The sequence below is a fragment of the Protopterus annectens genome, chromosome 1.part1 (genome assembly GCF_019279795.1).
Source record: "Protopterus annectens isolate FY-2018-M chromosome 1.part1, PAN1.0, whole genome shotgun sequence".
Lineage (NCBI taxonomy): Eukaryota > Metazoa > Chordata > Ceratodontiformes > Protopteridae > Protopterus > Protopterus annectens.
Window position 1 is genome coordinate 1,696,171,082 of NC_056726.1, and position 23,526 is coordinate 1,696,194,607.

General features: G+C 43.1%; 1 protein-coding gene across 1 annotated transcript in view; it reads right to left on the reverse strand.

Moving 5' to 3' along the window:
- Positions 1–23,526, reverse strand: part of LOC122816615 (pancreatic secretory granule membrane major glycoprotein GP2-like) — a 501,830-nt gene that overhangs the window by 374,103 nt on the left and 104,201 nt on the right. The window contains exon 4 of the mRNA XM_044089528.1: positions 2,049–2,278. Coding sequence (XP_043945463.1) covers positions 2,049–2,278 — 230 coding nt within the window. The remainder of the gene's footprint in view (positions 1–2,048; positions 2,279–23,526) is intronic.

Sequence of the window (23,526 nt, forward strand, 5' to 3'; positions counted from 1 at the left end):
TAACCTTCATTTTTATGTTTTATAAAGCGCACCCCGTTTGCGCGGGGTGGGGCTGGGTTTAAACATCGGCGATCACCGAAAAAAAAATTATTATTTTCTTATATTTGCATCGGGGTACCTTGCCAATGGCCACATATTTGGCCATTGGCATGCTGCCTGACTCATATGCATGCTTTATTTGGAGCTGACATGGCTCCATTGTGTTATTTGCAGAAACGTACTCAGTTGTCAACTGAGTACATTTCTGCAGCTAACACGTCTCTTACACGGGCTGGTTTCTGCTTCGTGGCTCGCTAATATACCTCATTTGCATGCCTTTCGGCTGCAAGTGGGGTATTTAGCATATTCACGCATAGTCCGTGTAAGAGACGTTTTAGCTGGTCTCTTACACAGAGTTTTGGGCTGTTCCTGGATCGCGAGGCTTGCACAGAGTCTTACACGTCTCTTAGACTCCGTGTAAGCCTTCGTGAATCCTGCCCTTTGTGTTTTGGATACACTGTTGAACATATTCTGTTTATTTTGCAAGTGCACCATACTTAACACCAGTGTGTAATGTCCTGAAGTACACCCAAAATCAGGGACAAACATACTTTGACTGTCATTCAAAATTATTAAAAAAAAGAATAGCTGTTTACTAGGGTATATCTTGTTAGCATATATCTATAGGCAAGTTATCCCTAGTGTGTGTCTAAAATAATTAAATGTGCAATGTAGTTTCCCTCATTTTTAACAGCTGCTTCTGAAACATTGAAAATATGATAATATTATTAACAAACTGAATATTTTAGTGAAATATTTCAGCAGCTTAGTAACTGATATTGATAAGAATATTGTTTGGTTTGCTGTTGTATTTCTTATTTCTTATTATAATTTTACTGTAACAAGTATGAAACACGTATGAAATCTGAAGGCATGAACACAGGCCTGTAGCTTACTATGTATAAGGTAAACATCTGTCTGGTTACCAGATATATTATCTCAGGTGTGCAAAATCACCCTTGCTGTAAAATGTTAGTAGTCTGCATTTGCTTTATGCAGTCATATCAGAGAAGTGTCATTGGTTGTCATGTCTGAGTTTGTGTGTTTCTCCATCTATTGCACTGTTTAAGCTATTCTATGAACAAATACAATTGCTACTGTTCTGGAAGTTTCTCATAGTTGGAGTTTATTATTCAAGTTCCTCTTATTAAGGGCATTCAGCTCAGTAGAACTTAATTACCCCCAAAGTGAAATGTGATATTGGTATGTTTTTAGCACAATCAGATAAACTGTTCCAAGAACATATTTCTGGACTTAATCATATCAATGAAAGGGGATGACAAAGTACCAGTTAGATGATGTGTTAATAAACAGGTCTTTAGTTGAGTACATAAACATAATCTGGGCACAGATAAATGAAACAGAATGCATAAAACAAAGGTAATAAATATTATTTTACATGGAATCCAACAGATGTATTCAGTTGCCTGTGCCCATGTTAGAAGGAAATAAATAATAGTCGTATTCAAACTATGTATATGAAATATCCTGGATGTACAGAAACTAAATGATCAGAAACTCTGATTATTAAATACAATCTGCAGCTGACAGAGTATGTCTGACAGGTGTGGCTTATCTGTTTCAAAGTATAAACACATCTGCATTTACTTGATGGCAGAATTTGCTTACATAGGTTCATAGGATCATAGGTAGGTACTAGGCTATCTGCCCTAGGGCATTTATAAGCCTAGCCAGAATGTTGGCTTTCACCTCCCTTTTAGACTAGATTCCTGAGCCTCTGTCCAGCAGGGCCATATAAGTGATCCCAGCAGTAGCAATGGGACATAACCATGGGATGTTAATGATTCTCAAGAAAATAAGAAATGCAATACAGTTACTTACAATGCAGATTTTCGTAACCCTTCAAAGAGACTGAATGGCGAATAGTTTCCAAATTTACTTAAACCATTGAATCTTCTTTAGAGGATGGAACAGACAAAAATCAGTGACATAATTTGCAATTAAACAAGCATCTACAGTTTTATACTCCCATAAACTTATATACTTACTGAGATGACAGCGACACAGTTAGGGTCTGATGAAGTGAAATTATAATTGAAAGTAGCAATACCAAAGTCTGGGGAGTACACCTTGTTGAAACACTGATTTTCTTGTATGTTTTCATCTGGGAGTAAATAATCGAACTCACTCATTGTACGGCCCAAACATGATGAAATATTTACTGAAAACTGCAACGGATTACAGGAAATTGGCAGCTGCTTGAGTAAAGCTTTAAAGTCTAGACGTATAGAAAACATTAGTCAGTCAATAAGACAAGGGTTGTGTTACCTATAACTTAGGAGGCAAATAACTTTTTATTCATATTCATCTCTTCTTGGTTTATTTAGTTGACAGAATTTTTTTTTGCTTTTAATGTATCTTACACAAGTATGCAAGAACATAAATAGACATGACATTTATTTGCCATTTCAAAACATACTGCATTACATTGTTTTGAAGTTTATACCACAATCCATATATCACATTGATAATCAAGGTCCATTAAATGCAATATATCACATTTATTTTAAGATGAATACATATATCTATATATATATATATATATATATATATATATATATATATATATATATATATATATATATATATATATATATGGGACCACTTTGTAAGTTTGAAATACTGAAATCTCGAATTGCAGTATTTCAAACTTACAAAGCCGCAGACTCACATTTCTGAAACCGGCAGAAGGGCGAAATTCAAAATACCAAATCACGGATAGTTTGAAGTTCTGCTTCCATTGGAATAGTATATGAATGTTTAGGTTTAATTTTGGTAAGTTTGTTTGTGTAAGTATGTTGGTTAGGGGTTTAATGTGTGTAAGTGTGTGTTGTGACTGTTATGTGTGTATTTGAGGGACTGTAAGATGTGTGTGTGTGAGTTTTGTTTGTGTTTCTGTTTGAGTGATCGTGGAGTTAGAATATATAAGTAGGGGTGTGTGGGGGTGCAGCCCCCCACAAGAGGGGGTGCAGGTGGGCTTGCCCACCTGCTTATATGTAGTTTAGATGAACATGTTTGATTATGGGGGGTTGTGTGTATGTTTATGTGTATACTGTATGTGTAGTGTAATTATGGGATTTTGAATTTCGCTGTTGTGTGTTTTTGAATTTGTGAGTTGTGGTTGGGTTTTCGGCTTTGTGGTTTCGACATACTGAATTTTGAGATTTCAATATTTTGAAATTACAAAGTGGACCCAAATAAATATATATATATATATATATATATATATATATATATATATATATATATATACACACACACACACACACACATATATATATATATATATATACATGCATATATATACATATACACACACACACACACACACACACACACACACATATTGAATATAGGTCTGAATAAATGTGAGCTTTACACAAAAAAAGCAAAAATAATAGATTTCAACAGTGTATATCAAACATCAGTTTTAAGCAACATGATTATTTGTTAGTCTGTCTTGATTGTTCAAAATATTGAACAAAATATCCTGCAACCATTTTAGGAAACAGGAATTCATATTTATATTCTGACAACATGAATGACTATCTGTTTCCTCTAGTATACCATTTTTAGCTGTTGGATAAATTCAGGCCCACATAAAACAAACAACTGACATTTCCATACCTTCATATCAACTGCACTTATCTCTCCTATGCATTATTAATATTATTATATGTAACAGATTTTGATTTTAAAACTTCTTCAGTAAGACCTTCTATTCATTCATCATCCTTTTAATGAAAGAAATGCTTGCTGATATTGACCCTGAACTTTCTGCCTTTTGTTTACAAAATGCATCTTCTTCTTCTTATATGCCTCATGTTTTTAACTATAGTATCCATTTTTGCATCTTAATGGCTCAGTGGTTAACTCTCTGCCTAACAGCTTAAGGGTTGAAGCCTGAACTCTGGTTACTGTCTGTGTGATGTTTGCAAGTTCTTCACATGTTTGCATGCATTTTCTCAGGGTAACCCAGTTTCCTCCCCAAAAATAATCAGGGTGATTGGCTGCTTTAAACTGTCCATGATTTGTGGTTATACCACAGTGCATATATCACACTGATAATTAATGTATAGTAAATACAATAAAAAGGCCATAGATAGACTAAATTACCTTAAGAGTTAACACATGAAGAGTTAAAAATTAAATTAAAGTGTACTCCTTGGACTCCATTTACACCCATGAGATATATAACTCTAAGAAACAAATGCTCTTTTGGGTGACCAAGTAGTCAGCAAAGCTTCCTCACAGGACTTGGTACTCTAGTCTGATTCTTGTCACAATGTTACCTGTCTGGTATCCAAACATCTGCCTTGTGTACACATAGGTTTACTATGGCCCTATCAGTTTCTTGCGAGTTTCCAAAGAAATGATGTAACTGGACACATGGCTTTCAAACTGGCCACAGATGTGCATGCACTGTGCATGTGTGTATATCTTTTGGTAGACTGATGTCCTACTTGGCATTAAATTCTGGTCACACATCCACTGAGGAAGTTAAACTCTAGCTAAACCATGGGACTAAATTTGATAGACTGAAACTGGTATATAGAGCACAAATGTCTTTTGTCAGGACTGCCATATATTTTTAGTTCTTCTGATTTGTCTTGTGTGGCTTCTTATAAAGACCAGGAACCACATGTTTTTTTGCTGCCATCTTACTGTGTCTTTATCCTGCATATAACTTTATATGTATGAGATGTACTGCAATGCAAACTGCACTTTAGAGGGTGCATTCTTACCAGCTGGCTATAATGAGGGATAATATGTTGCTTTGCATTATGATGCATTGTCTTATGTATTACAGTATCCCGCTGGACTTCACTGCCTTATTACCACATTGCATGTTCTCTTTTAAATCACCTTCGATGAGTACCCTATCTATACTCTCTAACTAAGTCATAGCTTATTGTTCCTTGTTAAACAATGTACTACCAGTTCCCTGTGTTAGTCTTTCTTCTGTGCATTATTTTGTGCTTCTTTCTCAACATATCTGATTGCCTAATTAATAGCATTAAGTATGCCCTTGTAGACCAACTCCTTAAACAATCTGACTTACGTTTATCTACTGGTGTTGTCCCTGATGAGTAATGTACAGCAGTGTCGATGTCCCTTCCTAAGGGGGGCCTTACAACTGACCCAGGTAATTACAGACCAATCAGTCTTACAAATCTCATATGCAAAGCCATGGAACATATTATAACTGACCACATAATCTGAAATATCAAGAATCTATATATTTATCTTTTATTTTACATTTGTTGACCAAGGAAGTCAGTCTGGGTGCACAGACCTCTTTTCAGAGGCGGCATGGGAAGAAAACCTCTTGTAAATGTAGTACAAAGAGATTTGACTAGTCCCAAGAAATTTGGCTTTGTGAAGAAGGCTGTAGACAGTGTTTATGCAGTACACATGTAATGTCTTACCTGACCAAGGCCTCTGATACCATTTCCCTCACTAGCATAATTTAGAGGCGAAAGGGTTTAGAAACTGACCCATGTGTCATGAGTTGGATTGCAACATGGCTGAAAAACAATACCCACACAATGCTGGTTCAGGCATCTCATCAGAAATTATGAAAGAGGCAGTGAAGGATTTTAATAGAGGCAAAATGGGTGGCTCCCTAGGGCCCACAGCTTCAGGGGGTCCCATGGCCAGCCAAGAGCTTCATTTAATAGTATCTCATTTTCATCTATAGAATGGGCTGTGGAATAAAAATGAAAAAAGGTCACTGTTATGGACCCTTCTTCCAAGTATTTTACAAATGTTAATGTAAGAAGCACTGCCTGGTTACTTGTTTACAGTCACAGAGTATGCAAATGAAGGTGCATAAATAGACTCAAACTACATCCATGACTACAGAGAGCAGCTCATTAAGAGGTTGGAGACATAATTCTCTGCACTAACTGCCAAATGTTTACACACTTCTTCATTTTCTGATAAATTACTGAAAGGTAATATTCACTGAGGTTTACAGTCAATCAGTAATGCCAGTCATTAGAATTCCATATTTTTTGTAGTTCACAAAATGCATATTAATGAAAACATTTTCTGTTCTATTAACTTATGAAGTAAATTTGAGTACTCTTCCTCTTATCTGTCTCTACATCTCTGATTTTTACTCATATTTATGCTGTCAAGCATTACATTTTCTTTTTTTTTTATTGTTCAGAAAATGCATGCCCAATGCTTAAAGGGATTTGAAGTTGTCTGCCACATAAGGCTCTGCAATATTAATGTACTGCTTCTTGTAGTCAAAAGTACAGGGTTTGAAGCAGTTCACCTCCATTTGCCTATGGTGTGACTTTAAGCAAGCTGCATATGATGATCACATCAGTGCTGGTTTGTATAATTACATATTGTTCACTGCTGGAGTAGCCATAGCTATATGAGTTATGTCCTGTCAAGGATATAAGCTTCCAAAGCTCCAGAGCACCATTCATGCACTCAAACCATTAGGCAGCATGAGCTGAGCTGCATACAAACATAGGTTTGAGCACCAAGCCCTTCAGAGCTTTCCTGCCACAGAGCAGAGCACTCCTCTGCAGGCTTTTGAGGTTCAACAGTCGGCTTGTGCTGTTCCTTTACTGGAACATTAAGTTCTCATAGAGGAAAAACTTTCCACATTTTACATTTATTATTTAAATGTACTTTCCTGGTTAGGAAAAGTGTTTTTTTTTATCCAGGAGTTTTAAAGGAATGTTTTGAGACAACTGTACTTTTAAGTAGGAGCAGAATTTGTTTCTGTCAGTTTTAAAGTAGTTAAATGTAGTTGCAAACCATTTTTTCTTTCAATAAACTGTGTTTACTTAATTTTGGGGGGAACATGTAAAGTGTGTTAAAATACTTTTTACTGTGCTTTTGTGAGAAAAAAATGACTTTTAACAACTAAATCTATACTAGTTTATGCTGCTTGTTTTCCATGGAAAGAGGAGCTATTATCTGGTTAATCAGGAAACAAACTACTAGTTTCGTAGTTAGTCCTTCTTCTATCTACAAAACAAAAAAGTTAAATAAACAGCCTTTATCGACACAGTGGGCTAGCAGTTTGCCTCACATGCAGGTGAGGAACTCTGCTGTGGTGAAGATTGATTCCTTTGTCCTCTCATCTCTTACCCAGATCCCTATGGTATAGCACCTACAGCCACTTTAAACCAGGGATAAGCCACATCCTTTGTGGCTGTTGGGATCCAGTCAGTGTGCAAATGAGAGCCACTCTTGTTATTTCTGGGAGAGAGCCCTTCTACCTCCTGGATGTTGTAAGCTAGGATAATCTACATATATAGTCATGGCTTCTACAGCAGTGATCAATGTGATGAACATAGTTCAGTTATTTAAGTAAATTTACCATAACAGTAGATATATATATATATATATATATATATATATATATATATATATATATGTGTGTGTGTGTATGTGTATATTTTTACTCCTATCTAGGTCTTCTCAGGTTACAGCTTTCCTCACTCTGCTGGCATAAAATCTATGAAGGGCGTAAGCTGGCTGGCAGTTTGGCATGCTTGGAAGGTGCTTTTGAAAGCTGTCCAACTATTATATTGTTGGCAGGATATATCCCATGTAAGGCTAAGACTAATGCATCAGTGATTATTCAAACATCTATGTTATGGTAGGTGTTCTTACACTATTGTACATTTCATAGCATATATTCAGAAAATGCATGCAGATGCAGCATTTATTTTTCTGTTATCATGTTAAGTGATTTGGAGATGTCTGGCACTTGGGCCATACAGTGTTAATGCATTTATTCATGTAGTCAAAAATAAAAGGTATGAAGAGTTTCACTTCTGTTTCCCTACTGTATATCTTTGATCTAGTTGTAATTGATGGCAACATCTCTGTGTGTTTCTATATATAGTTGTTTTCATCATCCCTCTCTTACACTAGTAACTTGTGAATTAGCAATGTAGATAAATGCTGTTTTCTGTGTCAGGAGTATAGGGTTTGCATCCTTCCCTTCATTTTTATTTTAGTCTAGTCATTAGTGCAGAGAGTTATGGCTATGAACTGACATTTGAGTGGTACAGAGTTTAGTTGTCTCAGCCTCTATTTGCCTGCTTTGTGACCTTGAGCAAATCACTTAACTAGAGATTGTTTTGAGATGTGCTGGATATTGAGCTAGATGCTTCAGTGGTCCCCTAGAATGCAAGCCTAATAACGACATATGAACAAGAGAAGTTTGATGTATAGCAAGAAAGTTGATTGTAGTAAACAGGATATTTATCATATGTGCCATGTTCTTTGGGTATGATCCATGGCTTGTTGAATACTGACATTGTGTTTATTATTTAGCTGTGAATACATTGGAATGCATGAAGTCTGAGTTTACAGTTAATATTTTAACTATGAATATAACTATGAGTGACTATGAATATATTTTTAATGTAGATTGTTTTAACAGGCATGCAAAAGTGAAATGCATTGTGTTTGGCTAACCCATGGTGAAGGTTTATAAAGCTTTGAGCTGATAAGGAGATGTTTCTGATAGTATAGGGTTTTATTCCCTCAGCCTTTGTTTGTTTTCTGTGTGATTCTGACATCTGTTATAGTTTAATTGGTTGTCAGATAGATTTCAATAAATGTGAGTTTCATGGAAAGAGATCTATGTCTTTTCCACCTGAGTTCAACCTGTAGGTTATCGGATCTGACTCTTCTGAGACAGGCCAAACCCAAAAGACTTCAGCTCCCTGAGCTCTGCTTCCTCTATCCATAATGCATATCCTTATCCAACAACTCCTAGATCATGTTCGCTGCATTTCAGGACTGCAACCTGGTCTCAAGCTCCATTGGGGTTGTAGCCTTTGACTTAATGGAATACTTACAATTGTACCTTTTCTCTCTGCCCTTCTTCCTTTTCCATCTAGTAATTAGTGTGCTTTTTGGTGTGGTGTGTTGCTCTTTTCTGTTTGTATAGTGTGGCAGTGGTTAGGTAGTGTGATAGCATTAGTGGGTATTCCCATCCTAAAATGTTACTTTTCTGTAGTTGGTTAGTTCTGTTTAGGGTGAGTTAACCTGTGTCTTTTTCCTTCCCCCTTTTTTTTGTCTTTAGCAGTGAGTGTGCTTTTTGTGCTGTTGACATAATAAAGGGTATAAGAAGTGGATTACATGTGGCCATAAGCTGCCGTCACTAGATGCCCATGACCATTACATGCCACTGCCTTGGTCCTGCTCACCATGATTCTTATTGCACCATCTGTGATAGCTTCAAATCTGCAGCTATCAATTACAAAAAAGCAAAGTTAGTGTTGAAAGGTGTGCTGCCAGTAGGTTAGGCTGCTTCTTCTGGTCCAGCTTTCAGTAAATAGAACAAGGGTGATATTGGTCAGAAGGAGAGAAGGAGGGAAACAAGGACACCATGTCATCCAAAAGGGACTGTAAATGAGTAGCCCCCTCTTCCTTTAGTTGGGTCTATATTATGTCAGTGAAACGGCATTACAGCAAATGCTGTTTTGCTGATACTCATAGGCTGAACTCCCAAAAGAGTGAAAGCTCAGGGGAAAAAAAAAAATCACTTGGCCTGAGCCCTTTACTTCACTTTAGTGCAATCTTGGAGTTGGTATATTTAGTTAGTGGGGTGTGGGGGTGAAACCCCCACTTTGTACCACTTCGTAATGTTTTAAGTGTTATGTTGTGTTTTCTTGGTCTACTGATTTCTTTCCCAGGGGAAAAAAATCGGTGAACTGGGTTTTGTTCTTTTAGGAGTTTGGCTTATATGTATCGGCAAAATGGCATTCACTGTAATGCATTTTCCTGACATAATATAGACCCCTTTAGTCACCCAGATCTGAAGAACCCCAGATCTTTGGCCCCTCTGACTGGTTTAGTGCTACCAACAGATCAAACTCCTCAGATCCATTCTCCTACAGTGCCAAATACTGGAAAGGCTCCTTCTCTGGCCTTATGTATACCTAGTCCATTTTTGTCAAGAAGGGCATTCTTGGGCAGGGCTCAGTCCCCTTTTCCCCCCTCAACTCCTCAAGACTTCTCCCTAGAGTTGTCTCTATCTTTGTTCTAGATCATTGCTTCTCCAGTTTGAGTCTGATCCCCTGAGCCATCTATGAGTCTATTGCCATCCAACCATTCCTTAATAGCTTCTTTGACTCAGCCAGTCCAGTTTTTCTGCAGGTGGTGACTGGTCTAACTGGTCTAACTGGACTGGTTGATGCTGTCCTTCCTGCAAACCCAGATGCAATAAGGCTTAATTACTTTGGCCTTGGGTGTGTGGCCTGAGGTTTTTGCTCTAACCCAATGTGTTTCCTCCCTCAGGCTTGATGGCACCAGTGCAGTTGGATCCAATGCCTTGGGAAATTTCAGCTCCAAATCCTGCCTTGGCCTTCTTGACTCTGGCAGTCTTAGAGCTGAGCCAACCTTAGACCCAACACTTCAGGCCTGGAGTTGCCAGGATGGGTATGATCCTTCAGGTCCCTGAATCATTTATTCCTCCTGGCACTTCAGTTTTTCACAACTTGGCTCTGGTCTCAGCACTTGGGCAATCAGGAGTAGCTCCCAGGTCTAACTTATCCTTGGAGTCTTCAGATCCTTTGGGTGCTGACTTTAGGTGACCAGCTTCTACTTCGACTTCATAGAGAGGATGTTCTCCCATTCTGTGAAGGACTGGTTGGCACCTACCAGCATCCTTACCCCGTGCCAGCTCTATCTGCAGGCCTGCATCAGCTTGCTCAGGGATGGCTCACTCTGACTAACCTCCAGGCTACCTTGCATCCAGGGCCCCTGGCCTCTTCTGTGTCTCCTCCAGGTCCCCCTCATTTGGGAATATTTAGTAAGAGGTGGTACAAGAGGAAGCATCTAGCTTCCCAAGGTATATCACTCACCAAAAACACAGACCTTGAGAAAGGAGAAGGGCCCCCAAAATCCCCCATGAGGATGCCTCATTTGACAGCCTTATGGACCTGTTCCATTAAGGTGGGGGTTGGACAGCTAAAGCTCTGTCTCCAGTGGAGTCAGAGTTTCTGAAAGCTTGTGGGCTGAGCTCATCCACATCCCAGGTCATCTCCCCTTTAGACCCACTTGCTGATTTGGTGTCTTGGAGAGCATGAAGAAAGCTTCATAAGGTGGAGCTTATTCTCAAGAAACTTTACAAAATTTTGACCCATCCCAAGGACTTTCAACTCTGGAGTAAAGGTCCAACTGCTGATGCTATTGTGGTAGTGGAAGGCACCTAAAAGGACATCTATGAAGAGAATTCATCAATCCACCTCTCTATTAGAGAGTCTAGGATATTGCACCACTTGGGGAAGAGTTCCTATGCATCAGACACTCTTGTGCTGAGGGTATTAAATTACCCTGTCAAACTGATGAGACCTCAGTAGGAAATGTCAAACTCCAGAGACTCAGAGAACTGTTAGTAAGCTTCTGACCCCCCTAAGCAAGCCTTTCTGTGTTGGAGGGACGCTTTCTAACTTATCAGTGGGTGTGGTAAGCACTAGGTAACCTGTCTACCACATAATGAGTGGTTCTGGCTCAGAAATTGTAGTTATTGGCCGTTTGGGCAATCTCTTCCATCTCTGTCAACTTTCTGATTTGAAAGCCTGCATTTGCACTTGTTTCTGTCCTGTAAGTCATCTAGTGCGGATACAGATTCTTAGTTTTATCACTTAAATTTGCTTATTCATGCTCAGCACTTGTTCAGAACTTGTAAGCACTAAATAAGCTACTAATTACTATAGCACTCAACCTTCTTCATTACTTAACGGAAAACAGTTTTTTGTACTTACTTTTCTCACTTTCTTCGAGAAAAACAGCTCTTATACTCACTTTCCTCACTTATCTAGAGAAAAATAGTTTTTTATTCAGGCATGTCTAAGGGTCAGCTCCCAGTGTTCTCTCCTGTCTATTTTATGAATCTGGGCATCTTGAGGCAATGTAGAAATTGCCTCAGGTGCACAGACAAACCTCTCCTCCTACCACCCGACACTACAACCTGTGAGAGATGCACTTATCTAGCCAAGCTGGAGGTAAAACTCTCTCCAACCAAGACTGAACTTGACAGTGATGAGGAGAAGGTAAACATTTGCACCACACTACACTCATCACATAGTCTCACTAAAGCTACACCACCAAAATCCACACATAGTAACACAAAAACATTTGCGGAGGCTCTCAATAATAATCTGTCTAAGCAACAGAGACCTCAAAAGCAGAAATGCAAGCAACCTCCATCTCCCAACACAACCCAAATGACACATAGCCCACAGACTCAGTGTGTCACACAACCACAGCCAATAAGGCAAAACAACGTACTTAACACACTAGTCATAGATGACTCTATAGTCATGCATACTGATGTCCCACTCACCAGGCTAAACAAGGAAAAGGTTACTTTCAGTTGCCTGTCGGGTGCCAGGATCCACCACATAACCCACACACTCAGGTCACTCCACAACAAGTACAAATATGACTCTGTCATTGTCCATGTTGGTGTGAATGACCTGAGATGTACCTCACTGGACTACATGAAAAGAGACATGGAAGAGCTCTCTGATCTTGTAGCTCAGGCAGGTATGACCCTAGCCCTGAGTAGCATTTGGCCATCAGCCAGAATTATACCGCAGTACAAGGACAAAATAATTGGCTTTTACAATTGGCTAAGCTTCTGGTGTCATTATAAGGGGATCCAGTATCTGTCTGCTTGGGAGGATATAGTCGACAGACCACAATGCTTTTCCACAGATGGTCTGCACCTGTTGTCCCTGGGATTCCAGATACTGGCTAAGGCTCTTGCTGCCCCTATAGTGCCTTTTTTAAGCAAGGTTCAAATAACAAATTCACCACCATAACAGGAGCAGGTAAGCAAAAACTGAGGGTAATGCTACTCAGTGCTAGAAGTCTAAATCTCAAAATGCACTCACTCAAGGCACTCCTTAAAATGGAGAACATCGATATCTGTGCAGTGACTGAGACCTGGTTCAAGGCTCCAGAGAGCACCCCTGCACTACCAGGGTATAATTCATACCACACATTTTGGCCATGTAACCTAGACTGAAACACCAGAGGTGGAGGCGTGTCCATATTCATTAAGGATATCCACACCTCCAGGCTAGTTGCTCAGCATAATGCATCCGAGGTTATTCAAGAGCAACTAACTCTGGGCAAAACTGCAATCCAAATTGTAGCTTGCTACAGATCCCACACCATGACCCAGGATTCCCACTCCTCTTTTCTTGATGTACTGGAAAATATTACGGTTCAACCAAACACCCTAATAATGGGTGACTTCAACTACCCCACCATTAACTGGGAAAACTACTCATGTACCAACTCCTTAGCTCAACGCTTTCTGGAATTCATAAACTCCAATTCCCTAGATCAACTTATCCACACCCTCACCAGGGGCAACAATATCCCAAACCTAGTTATTACCAACATGAGTGACCGGTGTTCCACACCTGAAGTCAACCCCATGTTGGTCCGATCCAACCATAAACTAATCACCCTTGATATCCACATCCCGCCCCCACTCCCATTAAGGAAACCATGGTAAAAAATTTCTCCAAAGCCAACTTCATGCTTCTTAAGACAGAAGCGGTGAACTTCATGACACCAATGCAGATGGACAATACAGTTACAACTGCTGAATCCTACACAAATGCACTCTATAAGCACTTACATGAGTGAAAGGATCGTGCTATCCCAAACAGAACCAAGACTCTATCCTCCAAAAAAAGGAAGCCAATCTGGTGGTCCCCAGCTATACACAAACTGTGCAACAGAAGGAAGAAACTGTTGCAAAAGAGAGTAAAATCCCATGAGTGGAGGAGCTCCCTGGTCAGCCTCAGTAAGAAGCTGAGATCTCTTATAAGATCCTCCAAAGCTAGCTATGAAAACAAAATCACCACTAATTCTGAGGACAACCACAAAGCATTCTATAGCTATGTCAAGAATCTCGATGGCAACACCCAGATCTGCTCTGAGTTACAGCACAACAGCACGAAAATTACAGAACCAACTGATATTGCCAACATCCTGGCAGATAGGTTTAGTGCTAACTTTACCCCCTCCTCACCCCCCTAAAGGGCCCATATCTATGCAGGAAGAATGCAGAGTCCCTGTAATCACAACTACACAGGTAAAAGCTGCACTATCTAAAGCTAAAAACACAGCATCCATGGGACCGGACAACATCCCAGGCTGCGTTTTACACGAACTTCAGAATGAACTGGCTCCCAACTTAAGCACCATGTTCAATAATAGCCTCTCATCAGGCTTTGTGCCCATTGAATGGTGCACAGCAACAGTTATCCCACTCCACAAAGGGGGAGCCACCACTGATCCTGGGAACTATCGACCTATTAGCGTGATGAGGCTGGTCTGCAAGGCCATGGAACGTATCATCATGGAACTCATAAACAAAGACATTGGTAACCTCCAAGCTCTGGATCCCACCCAGTTTGGGTTTCTGAAAGGTAGATGATGCCTCCTGAACCTGACTGACTTCTTTGAGGCAGTCACCAAAGCCATCAATGAGGGTAAGGTGGTTCACACAGCCTATCTTGACCTTGCCAAGGCTTTCAACACCATTCCCCATTCTGAAATTATAGCTAAACTCACTAAACTAGGTATAAATCCTTACATCACAAGATGGGTTGCAACTGGCTCACTGACAGAACCCACACTGTAAATGTTGCAGACTCCAAATCTGACTTCAAACCAGTGACAAGTGGAGTACCACAGGGTTCCGTCCTGGGACATCTCATGTTTGGTATCTACTTCTCTGAAGTACAGCCTAACACAGAAGGCCTCTGGCTAATGAAGTTCACAGATGACTGCAAACTAGGAGCCATAGCCAAGTCTCTAAATGATGTGGACATCCTACAGAAGGGCCTCGCTGAGACAGATGCCTGGTGTCAGAGCCATGGCGTCAAGCTCAATGCCATGCCAAAAAGTGCATTGTCATCCCCTTTGGTAAAACCTCTGTACCCATGAACTACCACATAGGCAGCAGCCTACTTAACACCGAATGTGTGATCAGAAACCTTGAGACCCAGGTGGACAGCATTCTTTCCTTTGATAGTCACATCACCACAGTAGTCAGGAAGTCCTTCTATGTGGCACACCTCATCATAAAAGGGTTATGATCCAGGAAGAAACGAGGTAATTGTTCCCCCCATTAGACCCATTATAGAGTACAATGCCCTTTTTGGAATGTAACTCACAAGACAACTGCAGCAGCTGGAAAGGCCACAGAAGTACCTCACAAAGAGGATTACTAGCCTCAAACAAATGCCCTACACTGACCACCTCAAAAAACTCCAGCTTTACTCCATAGCATATCGCCTACTCTGAGATGATCTCTGCCTAACATATAAAGTTATGTCAAACCCAGAGCTGTTGGACATGCTACACCTAAAAAAATCACAATTCCTCTGAGCTACATGCTCTAGGGACCTAAACCTTGTCACCACAATAAACAGGACATGTGGGTCCCATTCACATTGTCAAACTGTGAAAATAGCGAACGGCTAAAATATTGAAAATGCTGTTCAATGAAATGTGTTTTGTGGGGTCGCGGTACAGTGGGGATTGGAATATTTGCCCTTTCCTCAGTGTATTGCGATCTCGGAGTTGGTATATATAATTAGTGGGGGGTGTGGGGGGCACAGCCCCCCACAAAACCCATTTCAATTAATGTTTTTTTCGATATTGTAGCCGTTCACTATTTTCATGATTCAATAATGTGATATAGACACGGACATGCTGGAGGGATAGATTCCTGTCTTAGAGACTTCCCATACTCTGGACCAGGTTACCCATCTATGTCAAGCAAAGTTCTTCATTAGCACTCTTCAAGAAAAATCTTGATGAATGGATAGGAAATAGGAAATACACCTCGGGGATCACTTCTTTGTCTCTGCTCGACAGTGGCACAGGAAAATAACTTTCTTGCGTGGCGTAAGCCAGGGAACCTTGTTGGCTAGGCTTATGTAGGCTCTGGGGCCTATAGCCTAGTAACTACCTATGAACCTATGAACCTATGAACCTATGACCCAGATATCCACCTTACTGTCAATTGCTTACATGTCCATGCATCTACTATTTAATGCAGCTGATGGTATAGCCAGGGCTGTGGATGCCTTCATCACCATATATTGCCATGCTTGAATGAGTCTTTCTAACTTTGCAGACTATTTAAAGGTGTCCTTTGTTAATGCCACATATGAGGGCTCCTCACTTTTCTGGACAAAGGTTAAAGATACCTTGATCAGGAGTGAACAGGATGAAAAATGCTGTCTGCCATCAGAGTAAGTTTTGATCTGAAGTAGTTACTTCATTTGATCTGCAACCTGTGGGTGTCGAATCCGACCTCGGATCCGATCCGGCAGCTTTCCAAGCTCCAAGATCCATGCTCCTAGCTCCTCCCCCTACCCATAATCCCCTACTACCAACCACATTACCTCAGATCGTTTTTTGCCGCGGCTGAAGAAGCTTCCCTGTGAAGAGCTCCTGGCTGGGTGAGATCATTGCTGGTTTTAAACCAACTTTTTTCAAACAAAGTTGTCACTGTGTGTGTGTTAGCCCCTTTTTCTACTTCTTGTGCTACTTTTTGGTCCCTTTTTGTTAATTTAATCACTAGCTTATTTTCACTCCCCTCCCCCTCCTAGTGTTTGGGTGTGTGTGTGAATAATGTCTGAAGGGCCTAAGGCCGTTTTTTCTAAATGTACTGAGTGTGGCCACAAGCTTTCCCCAGCTGATGGCCACACTCAGTGTGTTTTGTGCCTGGGGGCAACCCATTTGTCAGAGGCCTGCCAGAACTGCATGGCCTTTAACCCCCGGGCACTTCGGGATAGGAAGAACAAGCTGATCCTGGCGGGAAAGCTCCCCCAGGAGTCAGCTTCTTCTTCCTCTCTCGGGCTCCAGCTGCTCGCAGCTTCGCCGTCTATCCCCTTAGCTCTACCCGGGACTCAACCTCCCTCATCGGGTTTGAGCTCTGGGGAAACTAGTGCCTCTTCCCTTAGAGAGAAGAGGCACAAGGATAAGGAAGGACATAAGTCCCACAAAAGGTGGGCCGAACCTCATCCTTCGGCACCGCCAGTGAAACTGCTTAAGTCTCCCTCAAGGGTCTCCGGATCCCCCTCCTCTCGGCGCCGTTCGCCCTGTGTCTCGCAGGAGGAGGAGGAGGATAGGTCTCCCTTGAGATCTTCGAGGTGGCCCTCCCAGCCCGCCTCTACTACTTCGTCCAGGTCGACCCGAAGCATCTACGAAGCGGATATGGATCGGATGATGCGTGGGTACTTGCAGACCCAAATGCAGATGGGGATGCTCTTTCCTCCCCCCCCCTCTGGGGGGGAGTGCGGCCCCCATATTTGCCTCGATTACTCCTTCTCTGACTTGTTTTCGGGTCTCGGAGTCATCGGATCCAGGCCCTTTTGGACCCGGGGAATTGTCGGCGCCGATAGCTGTGGTCTCTTCGATGCCGACTATACCTTCGAGCTTGTTGGACCCGAACTCTCGGGGCCGAGGGCTGAGCGTCGGATCTGAGGGAGTTGCTGTGTCTTTGGCGCTGTTGGCGTCGGAGCACACCTCTGCCTCGGCACCGACTGCATCGGCTCCGACCCCGATCCCTTCCTCAGATCCGAAGAGATTGCTCTCAGAGGCTGGTGAGAATGGCTCTCCTTCGGCTTTTGAGGTAGTGGAGAGGGTACTGTCGAGGTCCTCCAGATCCCCAACCCGGGCTTCGGATCCACCCGTACCCCCACTGTATGAGGGTCTGTCTTCCATCATCCGTCCATCAGGACAGCCTGCCCAAGCCCTCCAGCTATTTCCCGTGGAGGAACAACAACCCGTGGACGAGCCCTCTTCGGACAGTCCCACCGAGGAGGTCCCTCGGAAACATCATTGCAAAAGGAGGCACCTGGACTCCCCCGAGTCCATTACCACAGACACAGACTTAGATGATACGGAGGGTTCCCCAAGGTCACCCCCTGAAGATGTCTCTTTTGGAGACATCATGGAAATGTTGCATATCAGAGGGGGGTGGTCAGCCCAAAAGCCCTTACTTGATGAGTCCATGTTCCTGGAGGCCTTTGAGGCAGGCCCATCTACCTCCTGGGTGTCCACTCCGGCTGACCCCCTGGTGGACTTAATTACCACCAGGGCATAGAAGGAGCCTGACACCGTGGAGCCAATCCCTAGGCGCCCCGATAAAGTCCTCAGCCCACCCACAGATAGACTGTCTTGGGCCAAAGGAACCCCCGTTGATGCTATGTTGGTGCCGGCGGCCACCAAGAAAGAACTCGCGCAGGAGTTCTTCGGTTCACCCGCCGGATAAGGAATCTCGAGCGCTTGACCAGATTGGGAAGTGCATGTTTGCTTCAGCGACCTTTTCCATAAGGGCGCTGAACTATATGGCACATACCATTAGGCTACAGCGAGACTTGATTAAGGAATATGCTGCAGCCCCCCCGGAGTCCATGTCGGTCTCAGACAAGAAGATTTTTGAGACTCGAATGGCCACTCTAAAATCCATCTCCAATACATCTATGCGGCTTCTCTCCCATGCAACGGAGGGAGCCGCTAGAGCTAGCGGAGCCGGGGTCGTCTTGCGACGTCTCTCCTAGCTCGGTCTTTGCGACTTCATGGATCCCTTCATGGCGTCCTTCGCGAACGCCCCTTTTGACGGTTCTGCCTTGTTTGGCAAAACTGTTTGCGACACGCTGGTCCAAAGTGAAAAGGATGGGAAGACGCTGTCTGGCGTCGGAGTCCGCTTCTCTAATCCCCAAAGATCCTTCTCCAGGAATCAGAGGGGACAAAAGAAGCTGTGGTTCCGTAAGTCTCAGCAATCCCATCCTGCTGCGGACCACTCATCCTCTAGAGGCAGAGGAGGACAAGGTGGACGCCAGCCCAGAGGCAGAGGGGGGCCGCGTAATTTCGGGTCTAGAGAACCTTTCTCAGACAGACCCACGCAACAGCCCTGAGGGCTTGCCCAACTGTCCCTCTCTGGAGGCAGTCGGCGGGTGGTTGTCGGAGCACCTGTCAAACTGGGAGTCCCTTACAACAGATCGATGGGTGCTCCGGATCATATCCAGAGGATACTCCATTCCATTCATAAACCTTTCCCCCAAACCCAGACGTCTCCCTGATGTTCCACCAGATCAGAGGGAGGCAGCGGCTTTGGAGATTTCAAAGCTGCTAAGAAAAAGAGCCATCCAGCCCGTCCCCCCAGATCAGTCCGGATTGGGTTATTACTCCAGGTTCTTTTTGGTGCCAAAGAAAATGGGGGACCTCAGACCCATCTTAGACATTTCCGCTCTGAACCTGTTCATACCCAAGGAAAAGTTCTGGATGGTCACTCTCCAATCAATTCTCCCCCTTCTGCGGGAGAACGACTGGATGTGCTCGTTAGACCTCAAGGATGCGTATTACCACATCTTAATGGACAGACGATCCAGGAGGTTCCTCCGCTTCCGGCTCGGAGCCAGTCTTTATCAATTCTGGGTTCTTCCATTCGGCCTCACCTCAGCCCCCAGAGTGTTCACCAAGGTCATGGCAGTGGTTGCAACCCACCTGAGACTCCAGGGCATTCAGGTCTTCCCCTACCTAGATGACTGGCTCCTCACCGTGACCAACAGGCATCAGCTCTGTGTGGCGAGAGATTATGCTCTGTCTCTGGCCCACAACCTAGGCATCTCAGTGAATGAGCAGAAATCCTGCCTGTGCCCCACTCAAGCCCTAGAATTCATAGGGGCCAGGCTAGATACACGAATCTCCCGAGTTGTTCTAACATTAGTCAGGCTGAACAGCTTGTCGCATCAGGTGTTAGCCCTTCTTCGGAGCCCTGCTCCTCCGGCAGAGTTAGTCCTGAGGGCACTGGGGTCTATGTCAGCAGCGATCGGTCTCTCTCTTCATGCCCATCTGCGAATGCGCATATTACAATGGACCCTTCAAGTCCAATGGTCCCTGTTGATCCACCCGTTAAGCACGCCAATACCCCTGAGCAGGGTGTGCAAGGACTCCCTTCTGTGGTGGTTACAGGCACAGGAACTCAGAGAAGGGAGGCCCTTTGTAATCCCCCCGGTCGAAGCCACGTTGACCACGGACGCTTCTCACCTCGGGTGGGGGGGGCATTGTTCAGGCAGATCCGTTCAAGGCACGTGGACTTCCCTAGAGACCGCATTGCATATCAATGTCCTAGAGATGAGGGCGGTGCTTTTGGCGTTGCAAGCTCTCCACGACCTTCTTCCCCTGGGGACTATTGCAATCCAGACAGACAACATGTCAGTAGTCTGGTATATAAACAAACAAGGAGGGACCAGATCTTATCCCCTGTGTCGAGAAGCCATGAGAGTGTGGGAATGGGCGATTTCCACCAACCGCTTTCTGATAGCAATGCACATTCTGGGACGGTCCAACATATTAGCGGACAAGCTAAGTCGAGTGCTCCTAACTCCATATGAGTGGTCTCTGAATCCATCTGTTGCGAAGCAGATCTTCCACAAATGGGGTCAGCCTTGCTGCGATCTTTTCGCTTCTCCTTTAAACACAAAATGCAGCGAGTACTTCGCGATAGTTCCCTCCAGAGGGGAGACACCCAGAGACGCTCTTGTCCATGCTTGGCCTCCCGGACTCCTTTATGCTTATCTCCCACTCCCACTCATGATGAAATTCATCCAGAAAGCCTGTCGGTTGGGGAGCAGAGTTATCCTCATAGCCCCATTCTGACCTCGATAGATCTGGTTCCCCTTTCTACGGTCTCACAGTATGGCTCCTCCATGGATTCTGGATCCCAGTCCAGACCTAATCTCACATCCAGTGAGATGCCATACCCAAAACCTGGTCAATTTCAAACTTGCTGCTTGGTTGATCCAGTTCCATTAATGGCTAGGACTCCCAGTATCTCATCCCCCATTAAGGCCATTCTGGTGGCGGCTCATAAACCGTCTACCAGAAAACTTTACAACACTAAATGGAAACGTTTTTCCATCTGGGCCAAAGACAAATACTTGGACCCATTTACTGTCCCTATTCTGACTATTCTGGACTTCCTTTCCCTGCTTTTTAGGCAGGGAGCAGTGCCTCCACGGTCAAGGTGCAGTTGGCTGCCATCTCTCATTTTCATGTGGGGGACAGCATAGGCTCCTTAGCATCTACAAAGTTGTGCAAAACCTTCTTAAGAGGCGTTTTTCTTTTGAAACCACCTGTAAAGACTGTGGTTACCCCGTGGGATCTCACTCTGGTCTTGCAAGCCTTGATGAGACCACCTTTCGAGCCTGTGGCCTCGGTTCCGTTGAAGTTCTTATCTTGGAAAACGGCTTTCTTGGTGGCTATTACTTCAGCCAAGAGGGTTTCAGAATTACAAGCTCTGTGTATCAAACCTCTGTACCTTATCTTTCACAAGGATAGAGTGTCCCTCAGGACTAATCCATCTTTCTTGCCTAAGGTGGCTACAGAATCAAATATTAATCAATCAATAAATCTTCCTGTATTTTTCCCAAATTTTCACAACAAAGGTGAATACACGTTGCACAAATTGGATGTACACAGACAACTGCGTTTTTACTTGCACAGGACTAGAGAGTTTCGCAAGTCGGACCAGTTGTTTGTTTCTTATGCAAAGTCAGCCATGGGCAAGGCAATTGCTAAAGTGACTGTAGCAAATTGGATCTGTCAGTGCATTATACTGGGATACACTTTGTCTGGTAAGCCAGCTCCGGTTGGCGTCCGTGCTCATTCCACAAGATCTGTAGCTTCCTCAACAGCTTTTTGGTCTAGGGTTCCAGTGGACGATATTTGTTCAGCAGCTACCTGGTCCTCATCTCATACATTCATTTCTCATTACAAGCTGGATATGATTTCCAGGAGTAGGGCTTCTTTTGGCTCCACGGTGCTTCGGAATATCCTTCCGTAAGGACCACCCAGGTTCTTATAGGTTAGCTGGGGACTCTGTCCCACAGGTTGCAGATCAAATGAAGTAACTACTTCAGATAAAGAAGTTATGTACTCACCATAACGTTCCATCTGAGTAGATACTTCATTTGTCTGCAACCGACCCCCCTGCCATCCCCCAAACCTGTCAGGAATTTTTCTGATCATTTGGAGTTGGTTTCTGTCTCAAGTTGGTGAGGCAAAAAAAAAAACAATCTGAGGTAATGTGGTTGGTAGTAGGGGATTATGGGTAGGGGGGAGGAGCTAGGAGCTCGGATCTTGGAGCTTGTAAAGCTGCCGGATCGGATCCGAGGTCGGATCTGACACCCACAGGTTGCAGACAAATGAAGTATCTACTCAGATGGAATGTTATGGTGAGTACATAACTTCTTTTTACCCTCCAATGGATCTTCACTAGGAATCAGAAAGGGGGTAAAATTCTCCTTTTCAGGATGCTCTTCAGAAAATCCACTACACACCAGGAGGAGAATATCAAATGTGGGTGCTCTCCACATGGTAGAGGTGGCCCATAGAATCTGGGCTACCATGGAGCTTTCTCTGTGATGCTCTCCCAGTAATGATGAATGATTGCTTAACTGTGCTACTCTGGAGGTAGTTGAGTGTCATTTGGCTCCAGCAGCTATGGAGGCCATCATCTCAGACATTTGCATGTTATGAATTTTATCCAGAAGTTGCATGGTTTCATTTTTCTTCCCCCAAGAGAGAATGCTTAAACAACTTCTGGATGAGCCACACCATCAAAGGACATACAGTTGTTGAATTCAAAAAGCTGTTAAAATGTCAAGTCATCCAGAAGATCTCACCAAGCCAACATAGATACAGGGTCTAGCCTAGATTCATTCTGGTTCTCAAAAAACATAGACCACAGACCAATCTTAGATTGAGAAAGTTAAATTGCATTGTGAAACAGTCCAATTTATGGATGGTCACAGTGTAGTCCATCCCGCCTGATGTGAGGAAGGGTGACTGAATGTGCTCCATTAACCTCAAGGATGCCTACTATCATAAAAAAAAAAAATATATATATATATATATATATATATATATATATATATATATATATATATATATATATATATATATATAAATATAGCTAAGTAGTTCATGAGGTTTCTGTGACTCTGGCTGGGAGCCAATCATTACCATTTCTGAGTGCTGCCTTTTGGGCTCATCACTGCCTCACAGGTGTTCACCAAGTGCGTGGAAGTTGTGGCAGGTTGTCACAGGCTGCATGGTTACACATCTTCCAGTACATGAACGATTGGCTTCTCACAACCTCCATAAGAGCATCTTTAGCAAGGGCCACAGGTTTCCAACTTCAGTTATGCCTGTCCTTGGGGAACACTGTAAAATAATCTGCTTCCAGTTCAGGACCTGGAATTCATAGGCTGTCATTTGAATACTGTGTCACAGATTGCCAAACTTCCAGCACTCAGGATATCTACCCAGAATCTTCAGGCAACCACTCTACTGTCTTACAGAGAAACTTCTGCTTCCATGGTTCTCAAACATTTAGGCCACATGGTCACAATCATTTTCCTA